General features: G+C 34.2%; 2 protein-coding genes across 3 annotated transcripts in view; one reads left to right on the forward strand and one right to left on the reverse strand.

Moving 5' to 3' along the window:
• The window catches only part of LOC135223677 (uncharacterized), a 13035-nt gene extending 11776 nt beyond the window's left edge, over nucleotides 1-1259 (forward strand). For both annotated transcript variants that reach the window (XM_064262352.1, XM_064262353.1), the window contains exon 5: nucleotides 1-1259. This exon is cut by the window's left edge. The gene's annotated coding sequence lies outside the window, so the exon portion shown is untranslated.
• Nucleotides 84-17697, reverse strand: LOC135224000 (nicolin-1-like). Its single transcript, XM_064262925.1, has 5 exons — nucleotides 17575-17697; nucleotides 16032-16286; nucleotides 15351-15506; nucleotides 439-525; nucleotides 84-200 (listed from the first exon to the last, which is right to left on the reverse strand). The coding sequence occupies exons 1-5, from the start codon at nucleotides 17695-17697 to the stop codon at nucleotides 84-86; spliced, it is 738 nt and encodes a 245-aa protein (XP_064118995.1).
• Between the last annotated feature and the right edge of the window lie 615 nt (nucleotides 17698-18312).

The raw sequence follows: 18312 nt of genomic DNA on the forward strand, positions 1-18312 counted from the left end.
CGTGAAGGATCGGAAGTGTGTCTTCGTGTGGTAGTATTTGTGAAATAATGTATTCATGTTGCGTCGTGAAAATTCTGGAGTACCTATACCTTTGCAACATGAAGAATCTGAAATTTGTTATCAGTTGTTGAAGTATCTGAGATGTCTTCAGTAGTTGAGGGATCTGAAATGTCAATATGATGAAGGCTCTGAAATATATCCTTATTACGAAGGACATGAATCATGTCCATATTATGATGGCTCTGAAATGTATCCATATATTATGAAGGACTGAAATGTGTCTTCGTGTTATGAAAAATCAGAGTTATGCTTTCTTGCTCTGTACTGCCTGTTATCTGTCTGTCTTGGAGGACCTAAAATTTCTTCTTTTAGTGAAAGATCAGAAACATGTCTCAGTGTTATGAAGAATCTGAAATGTCTTCGCGCCTTTTCCCTTACCTCTAAGGAGTCCTCGTCAGGAACTCGCATGGCCTTCCTCGTCTGCTGGATGAGGCGTTCCAGTGGCGTCTGCTGGCTCTTGTCGCCCTGGAAATCATATACAGTATATAATCAATAAGGAAAGAATTCATTTGGATATTATGCTTTCAATACACAGATGGTGTCCACTTCAAGTTGCCTTACTTTCAGAACAAAGGAGCACGTTGTCTTTGAGTGTTTTACTAATAGTAAAATTTTTAAGGATTTAATGTTCGTGTCAACCATGTCTAAAGGCCCATTAACATACAGTGATTATTTCTACAATATAGGATTTCCATGAAAGAAGGAATGAAAAAAAGAGTAAATAAGTAAAACTAAATCAAATCAGGTATATGTAATCTACATAAACATCTGTATGTAAAACTAGAGGTTTAAAAGCAAAATGGCAGCCTCTCTTGAATGTAATGAACACTGAAAGTCCAACGTCTTCTGCTCCCCTAAATGCTAGGTTGATGGGAATGGATACAGAACAAAAAAAGGCCAGGTTTTGGGGGAATGATTTTAAGTGGTAGGAATTTAATTACACAAAAATGTAGAAAGTTCTGGTAGACCCATTAGAGAACTGGTATTTGCAGATGAATACAATTGGTAATGTTAGCCTTACAAGTTATTAGTGACCTGGAAAATAATAAATGTATGCATGTATACTGCGCAGAGCATATATGTCCCGCATTTTCATGATACCATTTTCTGTTCCTATAACAAATATTTTATTTGACTGTTGTCTTATTATTGATTTAAATTTTATTACTGATATAATAAATTTTTATATGCATAATTGCTATTTTGTTATTATTGAAAAGAAACCTCTTGGTTCTTCAATCATATACCATAAAAGGATAAAAGGTAAAGTATAAGGATGAAAGTCAATATTATAACAATAATGTTAAAATAAAAATTTCTTGCCCATATTTCCTGTTATATATTGGTTAGTTTGTAAAAATGACACAGTAAAAAAAATTAAATTATATATAGAGATATTATATTATATATATATATATATATATTTATATATATATATATATATTTTATATATATATATATATATATATATATATATATATATATATATATATATATAATATATAACATACCCATAATATCATACATACATTACATACATACATACATACATCATACATCATACAAAACATACATCACATACATACATACATTACATACATAAATATGCGTTTCAGTTGATCGTGCATGTAATGAAGGATCGCAGACATTTTAGAGCTACAAGGTAACGGAATTAATTCTGTTTACCAAAATATTCTTATGAGTATTGACAATAGACATTAATTATACATACAGTAATAGAGTACAGCTCTCTTTATGCAGAAGCAAATCTAAATAGAAGATTTTCCATCAATAATCTGCTGTAGAATTTGTATGTCAGTGGACAATTAATGAAAAATTGCCGTTGTGAATTTTAAGATTGATTTAATTAAATCAATAAGAACTGACAACTCAAAAGTTGAAAAGCTACCAACGGGTGAATTATCTGTCCATTGTGTAGTATGTCGTTAGTTCTCGTGAAAATAGCCAAGCAGCTGTTCTGCACCAATTAAGTTCAGATTTCCTGTAACATTCGTATTGGCGTAAACGCGGAAGTTAACGTTGTGCCACAGCCTTAGTTACGATCTTCCAGTCGTGGTGTTAACAGGTAAACATTGGGTTCGTAGTAGGGGCCGTGGTTGGGGTGGGGGAGTGATCATTACAAAAACCGGGGTTTTGACATTACTGCAACCTGTAGTTCTCACGGCTGTTGTCAATTGTTGCTATATAGCAAGACTTCTGTTTTGCTCGGAGTTTACTGGGGATATAGCAGTCATTTCTCTGATTTGTAATATCAAAACTTGTTCATTTATTTGCAGTTTCAACGCCTTAATTATATTGACATACAACCATTTTATACCGAATCAGATCCGTGTTCATTGCTAACTTAGCCAACATCGATGTGATTCGAGGTGTTGAGCTACACACGTTAAGTTTATTGTGATTTCAGTCACTCCATCGCCTCGATTGCATTAGCACCTCGTTATAGAAGTCGATAGAATTTATAACCTCGGGATATTTACAAATAGTTCAGTGTGGGTATGGGTCTGTGGTTCAAGTCCATGGTACCTAAACGTTTCGAGTTTGGTAGATGAGTAACTCGGGAAAGAACTGTAGTTGTATACTAATACAACGTCACGTGATGGCGTATACCACAGGAGACTAAACCATGCAGAAACAAGAACTACGATACGGATAGGTATCCAGCTCGTCAGTAAGGTAAGTACCAAAAGTTAGTTTGTTTGTCAGTACTGCACATTTAGATATTCCGTGTCTCCATTCTAAGCAAAATAATAAAGTATATATATATATATATATATATATATATATATATATATATATATATATATATATATGTGTGTGTGTGTGTATGTATATATGTGGTATATATATGTATATATATATATATATATATGTATATATATATATATATAATATGTATATATAATGTATATCTATATGTATATATACATATACATATAAATATATATATATATATAATATACATATACATATATATATATATAGCATATATATATTGTATGGTATATATATATATATATATATATATACACATATACATACTATATATATATATATTATATATATACACATATATATATATATATATATATATATATATATAACACATATACATATATATATATATTATATATATATATATACACGTATACTTATATATATATATATATATATATATATATATATATATATATATATATATATATATATACATAATATATATTAATTATATATATATATATATATAATATATGTATAGGATGTATATATATTGTAATATATGTATATATATTGTATATATGTATAATAATATATTATATATGTTATATATATGTATAATATGTATAATATATATATATATATATATATATGTATATATAGTATATATATATTATATAATACGTATATATATGCTTAAAAAATCACAGTAGATGCACGTGACTTCATAAATAAGCGAATCCCACAGGAAAATGATAGCGATAAAGTCTATTACGGACAGACCGGTAAATCTCTTTCACAACGTCTCAAACAGCATCAATATTCTGTGAGAACTGGGCAAATATCGAATGCATTATTCGTACATATGAGAGATTTAGACCATCCTATTAACTGGAGTCAAGCAAGAGCCTTAATCTCATGTAATGACACAGTTAAAATGAATATCATTGAATCATGTTCTAAATTTAAGTCTTGGTTTATTTAAACTTGATACTTTCATAATGAAAAATTTTTTAGATAAATATAAGCAACAAAATTAATATATTCAGTTTTTACATGTTTTGGACTGCAAAGATACTTTGTAATTTCGGTTAGGGTCAAATCTGTTTAGGTTTGTGACTTTGTGATATCCGATAATCCTGGATTATCTCTTTTAATTTTTACCCTTTTGACAATTAACCATCTGGTATTCTTGATCTTGTTTTGTACCTGAGACCTTTCTCTCCAATTGTACTTCATTAGCTCCTTGACAATGTCTGAGTAAAGACGAAAGCGCTTGGATTTCTGACTATCATTTTCCTGTGGGATTTGCTTACGTATATATATGTATATATATATGTATATGTATGTGTGTATATATGTATATATAAATGTATATATATGTATATATATGTATATATGTGTGTATATATATTATTATATGTTGCTACTTTCAAAACGCATACATCCCCTCTTTGACTGTATAAAATGTTAAAATAGAGTTTGCAACATTTTTCAGATTCCTTAGCTAGCTTTAGCGTTAGGATATCTTAAAATGTGTGTTCAGATTCTGCATAACATAATTTAAAAAGAATATATAACGTAGTATGAAAAGAGAGAGAGATTATCTTTGTCCGTTTGAAGCTAGAGTTGTTTTTCAAAACCTGTCAACACGTTTGATAAGAGACCTCGAGGTCTTCGTTGTGTTTTGGGAATTCTGTCATCACATCTGATAAGGACTTTTGCTCGAATCTGTTTCGATCCAGTTGTATCTTTGTTGAGCAGATTGGTTTGATACTCGTACGTCTTTGCCAAAACCACGCGCAGATTTCACTTTTTTTTTTTGTAAAGTTACGTCACTTTTAGAAGCTTCTAGAAAGAACTGCATTATCTTTCTCATTGCCAAAAACATTTTATGCTAGATCCACTGCCCAGCTCTTGTGCGAATTGAAAGAATTCATCCGGGCTTAAATCCTCAAAGCGTTTACATCTCTCTCTCTCTCTCTCTCTCTCTCTCTCTCTCCCTCTCTCACGGCACTTTTGATTTCAAAGTAACATAACGATTTCATACTTACTGAATGGTCACTCTTAACTTTTAGATTTCAGATTTGATATTTCTTAGAGTTATTTAGTATTATTTAGTGTTTATGTGGAATCTGAACAAACATTGTGTGTGTAACGGCGCCTGGTTTTGCGAAAGTGTGAAACAAGCTGCAGCAAAGAAAGAAAATTGGTATACTAAGAAGGTAACGTTTGTTATATTTTTATTAGTTGCAACTAATAATAGTGTACTTAGGAAGCAGACCCTCTCTCAAGCATACTTTATTAAAAGTAATGGCTACTTCAGCAGCATTACACTTGTAGAGATTTCTTCTCTATTTTGCGAATAGCGGCTTTTTCAGTGCTACTTAAACAGGCTAGTAGAGCGCCTATAGAGGTCATGGTAAAATACAGGGTCAAAATATGTATATATTTGAATTTTACAGATAAACTATGATACCATAGTCATCAAAGTCATTAAACGATTCTCTCTCTCTCTCTCTCTCTCCTCTCTCTCTCCTTAAAGCGAGCTTTCGTCTGGAGCTGCCAGACATCCTCGGGCTGGGAAGCTGAGGGTGGACTGATCTTGGTGGCGGTGTCCGTCCTCCTTATATCTGTGGTTGACAGCAGGGGTCTGCCATGCTTGTCTCCTATTGGCTGGTGGCGGTGAGTCTTGTTTTCATTGGCTGCCTGAGCCAGGTCTCAAGCACTTTCCTCGAGCCGATGGTTGCGTTTGCAGCATATCCTGCAGCCGGCCTGGACCTCCTAAGCGGCGCTGTAACATTGATGGGCGTTGCGCTACGCTGTGGGACGTCACGGCTACTTTGATTTCCATCGGCTGCAGGAGTACCTCGTTCGGGGGCGTTGTCATCCATAGAGTTGTCATGATCGGTGGTGTCATTGTTAGTGGCAGGTCTTCCATACTCGTAGGGAGGAGAAATTCTTCCTGCGGTTCGTATTCAGTGAAGGTTTTATTTGCTGGATGAGGGAGCGCCTCCAGCAGGCGCAACCGTCGGGCATCAGGGGCCTTCCCGATGATCTTCGTGTTCTTTATGATGACATCTCGGCGATGGCCTCGTGATGTTTGGTGCGGGCGTGATTCTTTATAGCCCCCTCTTGGGTTCGTGGCACGAGAGTCTCTTCGACAGTCGCATGGTAGTCATACCTACGTAGGTGCCGCTGCATTCGCGGACTGGGCATGTATACTGGTACACTACACGATCGGCTCCCCTTCCTCGACGTCCTTGTAAGCAAGACGGAAGACGGTCTCCGTACTTCAGTCTACACAAAGAAAAACCAATTTAGGACTTTGCCTCAACGGAGACAGCGAGTGCCCCGCCAGATTCAAAAGCACCACCGTCAGGGCCTTCGTCAGGAGGGCCTCTCCCACTGCTCGACCTGGCAGGACACTCACCAGGAACTCGACCGCGCCTCCCAAGTACTTGTGAATAACGGGTACTCAAAATAAATTAAATCAGCAAGGAAGTCCGCACAGCCCTGGAGAAATGGTACGGTAGTGAGAGCCCGCAGCCCGCCCCAGGATAATATCAAGCTGTACTACAAAGCCTTCATGAGTTCCCATTACGTGAAGAAGAGGACGCCATCAAGAAAAATTTATTTCTGATAATGTATCCCCGACTGACGACACCAAGAATATCGACTTAATCATATATTACCAGAATCGGAGGGACGCGCGATCTTGATTATGAAAAAATAAAACCCCTCTCCACAGGTACGAGAACCCCTGAAGCAGACGCATGTAGTGTACCAGTATACATGCCCAGTCCGCGAATGCAGCGGCGCCTACGTAGGTTATGACTACCATGCGACTGTCGAAGAGACTCTCGTGCCACGCCCAAGAGGGGGCTATAAAGAATCACGCCCGCACCAAACATCACGAGGCCATCTCCCGAGATGTCATCATAAAGAACACGAAGATCATCGGGAAGGCCCCTGATGCCCGTCGGTTGCGCCTGCTGGAGGCGCTCCTCATCCAGCAAATAAAACCTTCACTGAATACGACGCAGGAGAATTTCTCCTCCCTACGAGTATGAGAAGACCTGCCACTAACAATGACACCACCGATCATGACAACTCTATGGATGACAACGCCCCCGAACGAGGTACTCCCGCAGCCGATGGAAATCAAAGTAGCCGTGACGTCCCACAGCGTAGCGCAACGCCCATCAATGTTACAGCGCCGCTTAGGAGGTCCAGGCGGCTGCAGGATATGCTGCAACGCAACCATCGGCTCGAGGAAAGTGGCTTGAGACCTGGCTCAGGCAGCCAACCTGAAAACAAGACTCACCGCCACCAGCCAATAGGAGACAAGCATGGGGCAGACCCCTTGCTGTCAACACAGATATAAGGAGGACGGACACCGCACCAAGATCAGTCCACCCTCAGCTTCCCAGCCGAGGATGTCTGGCAGCTCCAGACGAAAGCTCGCTTTAAGAGAGAGAGAGAGAGAGAGAGAGAGAGAGAGAGAGAATCGTTAATGACTTTGATGACTATGGTATCATAGTTTATCTGTAAAATTCAAATATATACACCTATTTTCACCCTGTATTTTACCATGACCTCTATAGGCGCTCTACTAGCCTGTTTAAGTAGCACTGAAAAAGCCGCTATTCGCAAAATGAGAAGATCTCTACAAGTGTAATGCTGCTGAAGTAGCCATTACTTTTAATAAAGTTTGCAACTAATAACTAATGGTTACGATGGTTTAGAGAACTAATAACTAATGGTTACAATGGTTTAGAGAACTAATAACTAATAGTTACAATGGTTTGAGAGAAACTATTTACATTTCTACACATTGCAAATTTTTTTGTTTTGTGTTTGTTTCATTTGAAGTGCATTTATCCATTTTCTTATTGCAGTGTGTCTTTTTATTTTATACTCTGTGTGATTAGTACTTTTTACAATTTTGGTATTTTCCACATTTTTCTGTTTTCATTTCCATTCACAATTTAATTAACTTAGTTATTTTCATTGCTTAATCATTGCTCATTTAATTGAGTTTAACACTTGTGAATTAATTTGCATTTACTTAGAATTCTTTTTAAGTTTCAGTGTTGTTTAGCACTTGTGAATTAATTTCCAAATTTCAAATATTACCTAACACTTTTGAACTTCAATTGAATTAATTTTCTTGAATTTTGTGATAAATTAATTTTGATTTAATTTTACTTAATTGATTCAAGATTTAATTAATCTGTTTTCAAGTAACAGTAATTTTCCCTGATGTTGTGAATTTCACTTATAAATTTTGAGTTTGATAATAAATTTTTGTATTTAAAATTTTTTATAAGTATTTCATTTCTTACCAGAATACATGCATATAATCAAGATTATATTTATGTTAGGTAGAAACATAGAGTGGTAATTGATCTGTTTTCTTTCAATTTACTTGAAGTGAGTTAGAACCAGGGAAGTAATATTAATGTCAAGAGTTTAATAATAAAAAATTCTCCTAAAGATCTTCCAGGCTGCATATAGGAAATTCCTTGCAAAAAGTGTGATAAAGTCTATTACGGACAGACCGGTAAATCTCTTTCACAACGTCTGAAGCAACATCAATATTCTGTGAGAACTGGGCAAATATCGAATGCATTATTCGTACATATGAGAGATTTAGACCATCCTATTAACTGGAGTAAAGACGAAAGCGCTTGGATTTCTGACTATTATTTTCTTGTGGTATTCGCTTATTTATGAAGTCACGTGCATCTACAGTGATTTTTTAAGCATAATGGAAACCACACGCAACTTCTACGCCTTTTCTTTGAATTTTCCGAGCCTTGTTCTATTCGTGACATCCTTCTGTAATGCTCTTATCATCGCTCACAAACTGAAACTCCGACTCAACTTTCTACGGAAGTGTATGAACGAGCAAGTGATGTCCAAGTCGATTTTACCAGTGAGAATTCTTCGTCTAGCAGAGCGACCTTTCGACGAGTTTCAACGCATCATACTTCAGAAACACATCGACATCACAAAAGTGGAAGTACATGATGCGTTTCGTACACTTAGAAGCAGACGGTATGGCTTTAATCAGACGGTTCCTGACGATTGGAAGAATCGGATGCTGGATTATTGCTACGGAAAATTGAGAAAGTGCTGCAACCGTCTTGAAAGGAAGCTTCAAGTCAAGTTGAAAAATCTTATTGCTGAAAGCGACTGGGCTGAGCATGCCAACGTGGACTTCATGATTAATTTATAAGACAAACCAGTGGATAGTGCTACGACAGCGGCTTTGGGATATCGGGTTAAGCTTTGCGGTGTATTTAATGGTAACCTGGACTGTGTCGGACATCTCAAAATCCTTTTGTTATTTAGAAAAATTTAATCAAAACCTATGCCCTGATGATATCAATATTTGTAAAGGTATTGTGTATGGTGCTATGAGTAAACCTTCTCCCCCTAATGTACCCGTGAGATTTCGCCAGGCTTTTAAGAAAATTAGAGAAGATGAAACAGTGAAAGTGACAAGAGCTGATAAATCTAATGCAGTGGTAATAATGAATAAAAGTGACTATATAAGTAAAATAATGACATTGCTAAATGATACTGATACTTATACGAAACTGAGGTCTGACACTACACAGAAGGGCCTTTGACCATTTAATTAAACAGTTTACACCGCAATGCGCCTCCCTACCTTATATGTATGGTTTAGTCAAGACACATAAAATCAATAACCCTATCAGACCAATCATTAGTTCAGTGGGCTCAGTTACGTATAATTTATCTAAATGGCTTGTAAAAATTCTTACTCCTTTGGTAGGAAACATTTCTAACACGAATGTTAAAAACAATGTTGATTTTATAAACAAATTGAATAGTTTAAATTTGAATTTTTATTTTAATATGGTTAGTTTTGATGTTGTCTCTTTATTTACAAAAGTACCTGTAGATGACTTACCTGAATATTTGGAGGAGGAATTAGAACGTCATGACATTCCCTTAAGTGCAGCAAACCTCATTAGTCTCATAAGGTTATGTATCAAAGATAGTAAATTTTGTTTTAATGGGGAATTTTTGTACAAAAGTTTGGCATGGCTATGGGTAATCTCTTATCTCCTGTCCTTAGCAATATTTACATGGAATTTTTTTAGACAAAACTCTTGCCAAGAATTTTGCCCCAAAAAGTTATTTGGTTTAGATACGTGGATGATATCTTCTGTATTTGGCCAGTTCACGAAAAGCTCCAGGAATTCCTTAATAATCTCAATAATTTAATCCCTTCTATAAAATTTACTGTAGAGGAAGAAAGAAATTGTAATTTGAATTTTCTTGATGTAACTGTCCATAGAAATGATAGAAATTTCACCTTTTCAGTCTTTCGAAAATCAACTAACATTGCCTCTTTTGTTCATTACTACTCCAATCACCATCAAAATGTTAAATTCTCTGTTTTTTCTAGGATGTTCCTAAGGGCTTTACATGTCTGTAGCCCGCAGTTTATTGATGCTGAAATTAAAACTATTTATGATTTTGTATTGAAACTTAAATACCCAAGGACTTTTATAGATGTGGCATGGAAAAGAGCTAGAAAAACATTTTATTCAACTAATGACAAACTTGAATTTAGTAAGCATAACATTCTAAAATTACCCTATGATGAAAGGTTTCTAGATATTCCTAGACTTTTAAAGCTATTTAACATCAATGTTATTTTCAGTAATATTAATGTCAAGAGTTTAATAATAAAAAAAATTCTCCTAAAGATCTTCCAGGCTGCATATATGAAATTCCTTGCAAAAAGTGTGATAAAGTCTATTACGGACAGACCGGTAAATCTCTTTCACAACGTCTCAAGCAACATCAATATTCTGTGAGAACTGGGCAAATATCGAATGCATTATTCGTACATATGAGAGATTTAGACCATCCTATTAACTGGAGTCAAGCAAGAGCCTTAATCCCATGTAATGACACAGTTAAAAGGAATATAATTGAATCTTGTTTCATCAAGTCAAATAATAGAAATGTTTTAAATTTAAGTCTTGGTTTATTTAAACTTTATGCTTTCATTATGAAAAAAGTTGTAGATAAATATAAGCAACAAAATTAATATATTCAGTTTTTACATGTTTAGGACTGTAAAGATACTTTGTAGTTTCGGTTAGGTTTGTGACCGTGTGACATCCGATAATCCTGGATTATCTCTTTTAATTTTTACCCTTTTGACAATTAACAATCTGGTATTCTTGATCTTGTTTTGTACCTGAGACCTTTATCTCCAATTGTACTTCATTAACTCCTTGACAATGTCTGAGTAAAGACAAAAGCGCTTGGATTTCTGACTATTATTTTCCTGTGGTATTCGCTTATTTATATATATATGTATATATATATATATATATATATATATATATATATATATATATATATATATATATATATATATATATATATATATATGTATATATATATATGTATATATATATGTATATATATATATATATATATATATATATATATATATATATATGTAATATCTATTTATATATGAATATATATATATATATATCTATATATATATATATATATGTATATATATGTATATATATATATGTATATATTTCTATATATATATATATATATATATATATATATATATATATATATATATATATATATATATGTATATATATAATAAATATATAGTATATATATATGTATATATCTATTTAATATATGATATATATATATATAATATATCTATATATATATATATGTGTGTATATATAGTAGTAGTTATATATGTATATATATATATATATATACATATATAATATGATCTATATTATTATATGTGATATAGTACTATATATATATATTATATATAGATATTACTGATAATACACATATATATATATGATATATGTATATATTTATATATTATAGATAGATATTATTATATATATATATATATATAAAAATCAATATATAATAATATATTATATATATATATATGTGTATATTATATATACTTTAATATATATATATATAATACACATATTATAATAGATATAGATTTCTATATGATATATATATATACTAGATATAGATAATAATATATATATAATATCATACATATATATTATATATGTATAAATACATTTATCCTTTTATATATATATATATATATATATATTAGATATATATCTATCTATATATATATATACACATTTGTATAAGTAGTGGCTAGCAGAATCTTCAACATTTATAATTAAAATTTATTTCTTGTAACATCAAGGCCAAGAATTGATACTGAAAATGTATGCATAGGAATAGCAAATCATTCTTTAAATTCTTTTAAAAGTAATATGTACAAAAACAGTTTAAAATTGATATATATATAATGTATATATAATGTATATAATGTAATATATAATATATATATATTATAATATATATATATATATATATATTGTGACGAAGTGCCAAGTATCTGGTTACTACACTTGCCATTCATTAATTGTTACCTCACAACAGCCAGACACCTGAACCTTCATCACAGGTACTAAACGACTGAATACTCTAAAGGCAACAGTGAGCCCTTAACAACTTACCAGTATTGCAGAAAATCAGACTAAGTTCATCAAAACAGGTGTGAGGTAATCGTGTAAGTAATTAAATTAATCAAAGGGCATCACTCCATCAACAACTTTAAAAGTCTAGTATTTCCCTAATTTCAAAAGTCTAGCACTTCCCTGGTTCTAAGTCACTTCAAGTTAATTGAAGGAAAACGGATCAATTACCACTCTATGTTTCTACCTAAGCTAATATAATCATATGCAAATATACTTGTTAGAAATATAATACTTATAAAAATTTTAAATACAAAATTTTTTTATTAAACTCAAAATTTATAAGTGAAATTCACAATATCAGGGAAAATTACTGTTACTTGAAAGCAAAGTAAAGTTTGATTAATTCTTGAATCAATTAAGTAAAACTAAATCAAAATTAATTTATCACAAAATTCAAGTAAATTAATTCAATCAAAATTCAAGTGTTAGGTAATATCTAAAATTTGGAAATTAATTCACAAGTACTAAGCAACAATACAACTTGAAAATAATTCTAAGTAAATGCAAATGAACTCACAGGTGTTAAATTTAATTAAATGTGCAATGATTAAGCAATCAAAATAACTAAGTTAATTAAATTGTGAATGCAATTGAAAACACAGAAAAATGTGGAAAATACCAAAATTGCAAAAAGTATTAATCACAGAATCTAAGATAAAAACACACACTTCAATAAGAAAATGAATAAATGCACAAAACATAAAAATCCCTTCAAATGAAACAAACACAAAACACAAAAATTTGCAATGAGTAAAAATGTAAATAGTTTCTTTCAAACCATTGTAACTATTAGTTGTTAGTTCTCTAAACCATCGTAACCAATAGTTATTAGTTTCTTACCAAACCATCATAACAATTAGATATTAGTTCCAACTAATAAAAATATAACAAACGTTACCTTCTTAGTATACCAATTTTCTTTCTTTGCTGCAGCTTGTTTCACACTCACAAAAACAGGCGCCGTTACGCACAATGTTTCTTCAGATTCCACAAAAATCACTTTATAATACTAAATAACTCTAAGAAATATCAAATCTGAAATCTAAAAGTTACGAGTGACCATTTTACATTACGTTAATATCAATTATGGCGAGGCAGAGAGAGAGAGAGAGAGAGAGAGGAGAGAGAGAGAGAGAGAGAGAGAGAGAAGAGAGAGATGAGATGAGAACGCTTTGAGGATTTAAGCCTGAATTAATCTTTCATTTTGCACAAGAGCTGGGTAGTGGATCTGGCACAAAACGTTTTGGGACATGCAAAAGATGATGCAGTTCTTTCTAGAATCTTCTAATAGTGACGTAACTTTACAGAAAAAACTGCGAAATCTGCATGTGGCATTCGGCAAAGACATACGCATATGAAATCAGTCTGTTCAACAAAGACACGTACTCGACCGAAACAGACTCGAGCAAAAGTCTCTATCAGACGTGATGACAGAATTCCCAAAACACAGCGAAGACCTCGAGGTCTCTTAGCGCAAGGCGTTGACATAATAGGTAAACAATCGTAGTTTCGAATGGACAAAGTTAATCTCTCTCTCTTTTCATACTACGTTATATATTCTTTTTATATTATGTTATGTGAAATCTGAACACACATCTTAAACATCCTACAACTCTAAGGCTAGCTAAGGAATCTGAAAAATGATGCAAAATTCTATACATAAAATTTTATACAGTCAAAGAGGGGATATATGCGTTTTGAAAGTAGCAATATATATATATATATATATATATATATATATATATATATATATTACACGCATTATGCTACAAATACCCGTGATTAATTTGCTCTACCTTGGAATTAATATCTTTTCATATATGTTAACCGAAGGGGAATATTTTAGAAGATAAGGAATTCGTCGGCTCATGGGCTCGAACCACAGAACCAAGAACTCAGGACGTACAGTGACACTCTTTACCCACAAGTCTATCATATGATAGCCTTGTGGGTCTTTAAAGAGCATCACTGTACATCTTCAATTCTTGGTTCCGTGGTTCGAACCCATAAGCTGATGAATTTCTTATTAACTAAAAAATTCCCCTTTGGTTAATATAATGAAAATATATTAATAACGAAGTAGAGCGAATTAGATATTAAAGGACATCTGTAACTTAATGTGTTTATATGAATCACGATGATGTGATAAAAATCATATACGTCAACATTTGCGTGTATTATTTTCGTAAAAATTCATACTCTTACACACGCACAAACATATATGTATACCTGTGATGAAGGTTCAGGTGTTTGGCTGTTGTGAGGTAACAATTAATGAATGGTAAGTGTAGTAACCAGATACTATCAGTAACAAGAAGCACAACAAGTGAACTTATGAGAAAATTAGCCTATTCACGAAGACAGAAGGAAAAGTATATTTAACATGAATCCTAACTTGTACAAAATTGATGTACATATTTATAAAAGTGGAAGGCAAAAATATCGAGACGAGAGCTCACGGGCACAGAAGCTTGTATGTAAAGAGACTGAATTAATTCATTTTTGAGAAGGGTAAACAAGCAGAGGCAAAAAGTGTTGAATGGGCGAATGGTCTATTAGGCAACTGTTGTTGAGGGTTGGTGATAACTGTTCATTGAAGAGAGACCCCAGGGTATTGACCGGTTGTATATTGTCTGAGAATATTGTGTTCACATTTTACTGTATGGTTGAGTATTGCAGATAATTCTTTCGAGGCAAGGTAGACAGGTAATGGGAATTACATGAAGAAGATTTGGTGTATTGTCTTTTTCATAGTTAAACTGAAAGACGGGTAGACAGACAGGCCTATTTGCCATTATCCTTTACGATCTACAAAATGTTAGAGTGTCAGGAACTGGGGAGTGGGTAGAGATGAGCAGAGTAGCAAGTGTAATTGTATTTACCTTGATATTTTTTTATATAATTTCTTATTCTTGAATGAGATCTTACCTGTCCATCCTGGGTAATGATGGGTACACTGAAGGGAGGCAGGCGTGGCAGCTCCCTATAGGCCGTGATCTCCTCAATAAAGAAGGTCCTCCAGACTGGGGAGGGCTGACGGAGGATGAGACGCATTCCTATGACGTCCTGCCAGTCAACCCGGCTCTGTAAACAAGAAGTGAATGAATTTGCGAATGGCTTCATTTCATTTGGGTACTATTGCTGTCTCTCTATACGGCTCTGAGCAGGATTGAATGGTTGTTTTTGGCCCCCTTCCAATCCAACGGCCAATTCACTTTAGACCCCTGGGGCATGCACCTACTCAGGCTCTATGGAAACCGGTATTGTCATTTTGTTTTTCCAATGAATATCGTTCTCTCGATGAAGACAAAGGTAAATATGTTTTAGGACAAACCACTCTAAGACAAAACCACGAATTAGTAATGAAATCATTTACAATTCATTTGGACTTGACCTATTACTCTACCAGATCAAGAGACAAGGCTTGATTAAACAAAAACAAACAACTCTTCTGGTTCGGGACTTGCACAAGCCGGAAGTGACTCCACGTGAAGCCAATCTGGAAGAGATACAGTTCATTCTTTACACTATTTACATTGAACATCAGCCTTGTTATTATTATTATTATTTAATTATAATTATTATTATTATTATTTAATTTCCTTTTACCTCGAGACACGTGATCGAGACGAAGTCGTGACTGGCTGTCTCTGTATGTGGATGGGGCATCAAGACCTTGTTTCTCACACCAACGTGCCAAGAAGAGGGGTCCTTCCAGGCCCATGCCGCTTCTCCTCCGGCGTCCCCGCCGAGTAAACCGGCGCCAACGACGCCTCCTAAGGGCAGTGTCGATGCTGCCGCGCATCGCAGGACATGGACACCTACTGCCCATGTGTAGTAATTTCGGAAAGTGATTTCGCCGATCTTGAAAGAAAAGAACAGGGTTAAGTTCTCGAGGGTCTTCATTTTATTGTTTTGGGTATTCCCCTTAACCATATTAATGTTTTCCATAGTAGTAAATGTGCCACGCTGTCGAACTTCTCAGTTCCAAAATTCCTTCATTCCTCAGAGTTGGACTACGGAAGTCAGTCAGTCTTCATAAGGATGGTTTGGAATTGAAGGCTCCAAAAGTGTTCAATTACTACCCAAAAACAATTCTCTTTGTATTTTAATAACTAACTTCCGTTTTTATTTGTTTATTTGTTGATTTAATTTATATTTCTTTTCTAATAACTGATCACTGCTTTCTGTATTTCGTATTACTTTATATTACTTCTTTCAATTGAACACCATAGTCTTTGGAAACTTGAATTTCAAGTCAGTGGCCACAGTGCGTTTGTTCCATGTGAATAAGTTTCATCCGAATGGTAATAGTGAAAGTAATAATTGTAGTTTGTAAGGAAGGTCTGTTCTGAGTACGTCATACGAAATTTCGTGGCCCAGTAGGTTCGTTAAAATCGTATGTTTTTCCTTCTTAAAATAGTTTTGTATAGGGTAGTAATACTAGAACCTAAGAAAGTGTGGAAGAAACCCTAGTGTTGCGAAGGGATTTATTCCCTGTAAGGTGGTCATTTCCTCGTGTTTGTTTGGTAATAATCATGATCAGTCCACTGTTGGCCATTCAAGAATTGGTTACGGCAGGGTGAATGAGTTGGGGCTTTTATTTGTTTATAAATTTATTTACTTTTAGATGCTTGTTATTTATACTGACTTCAGTGTTTCCGCTTTGACGGAATTTGATGATTCTCAAGAAAATAGATATTGGTACTTCGAAATCCTGGCCTTATTTGCTTTGTCATTTCATAGTACTTGCAGTGAGCTGGTTTTGATACTCTTGGGGGATATCTCCCGGTCGTTTGCTACCTAATCGTGTAGCGAGCTCGAGGTTCTCTCGTCAATGGTTGGGTCATCATTTTGGTTTCTCGGTAGAATCTTAAATTCCGGTATTAGCCCGCATAATAAAAATATGGCGTTTAGTTCCTGACCTGGCAAACCGATTTCATTTGTAGCACCAAAAAGTAAAAATAATTATATTACTGAATGACTCGGTGACTCGGAAAGTCATGTAAAGGGGGAAATGATTGCCCCATGAAAGTACAGTATTAATGGACTGATATAAACATAAGCAAATAGATGGGTATTATCAGTCCCAAAAATAAACATTCCCATTATATTTTAATGATAGTATGAAGAAGATATCACTTTCATTCACCTGTGTTGGCTGAGGAAATGTCAGAGTAATGACGTAACAGCCCGTGCGGGTTGAGAGAGCTGCCTCGTCGATGTGTACGGGCGTTGGTCCTGACTGGGTAAAGGTCACTGTCTCACGAGACATGATGATTGTTGGTCTGCAAACGGGTGAAAAGGCAGATAAATAAATGAGTAACATCGCGAGCAGTGAAAATGACAACATGGAAAAATTACGCAAGAACAACATTTATTGGTAGCGATGAAAGTTTCCATTACCTGAACAGTTTTGTCAGAAAATTAATAGTATAGCAAGTGTGCAAATGATGCATCCAGCGAGGAAACTGCGCCATTTTGAACTTTCTTAAAGTTCTCAAAGATTATACATCACTTATTTAATTATCTTCCATGTCTCGATATGGTTATCGTCACCATTATTAACCTGGTTTATTTTTGGAGGGACTTCTAATCAGGACCTCTGCCCCATTGGTTTCAGTCGCGTATGATTTTCTTGAATCACTCGTTTCTCTCTGGTATGAATTTTTTTCATGTTTGTGCTTGTATTTTTCCATAGAATGCCTTATTAAAGCTAGCCATACACGATAGAGACTGGCACGGCGGGCCGTCACGGCGGTACTGGCCCTCCACGCCAGACCCCTAAGGATTGCCCATACACGATGGAGACAGGATTTCAAGAGGACAACATGCTCTGTCATCTCTGGGAGTTACCACATTCTTCATTATCTGCCCATCGGTCTATGAG

Source organism: Macrobrachium nipponense, chromosome 10 (genome assembly GCF_015104395.2).
Source record: "Macrobrachium nipponense isolate FS-2020 chromosome 10, ASM1510439v2, whole genome shotgun sequence".
Lineage (NCBI taxonomy): Eukaryota > Metazoa > Arthropoda > Malacostraca > Decapoda > Palaemonidae > Macrobrachium > Macrobrachium nipponense.

Excerpts from the sequence above, each read along its gene's own strand:
- LOC135224000 (XM_064262925.1), bottom strand. The coding sequence starts at position 17,697 with ATGTCTCGTGAGACAGTGACCTTTACCCAGTCAGGACCAACGCCCGTA. Across the intron at positions 16,287-17,574 it reads CATTTCCTCAGCCAACACAG|ATCGGCGAAATCACTTTCCG; the intron begins GTGAATGAAAGT and ends TTTTCTTTCAAG. Across the intron at positions 15,507-16,031 it reads TCTCGATCACGTGTCTCGAG|AGCCGGGTTGACTGGCAGGA; the intron begins GTAAAAGGAAAT and ends TCTTGTTTACAG.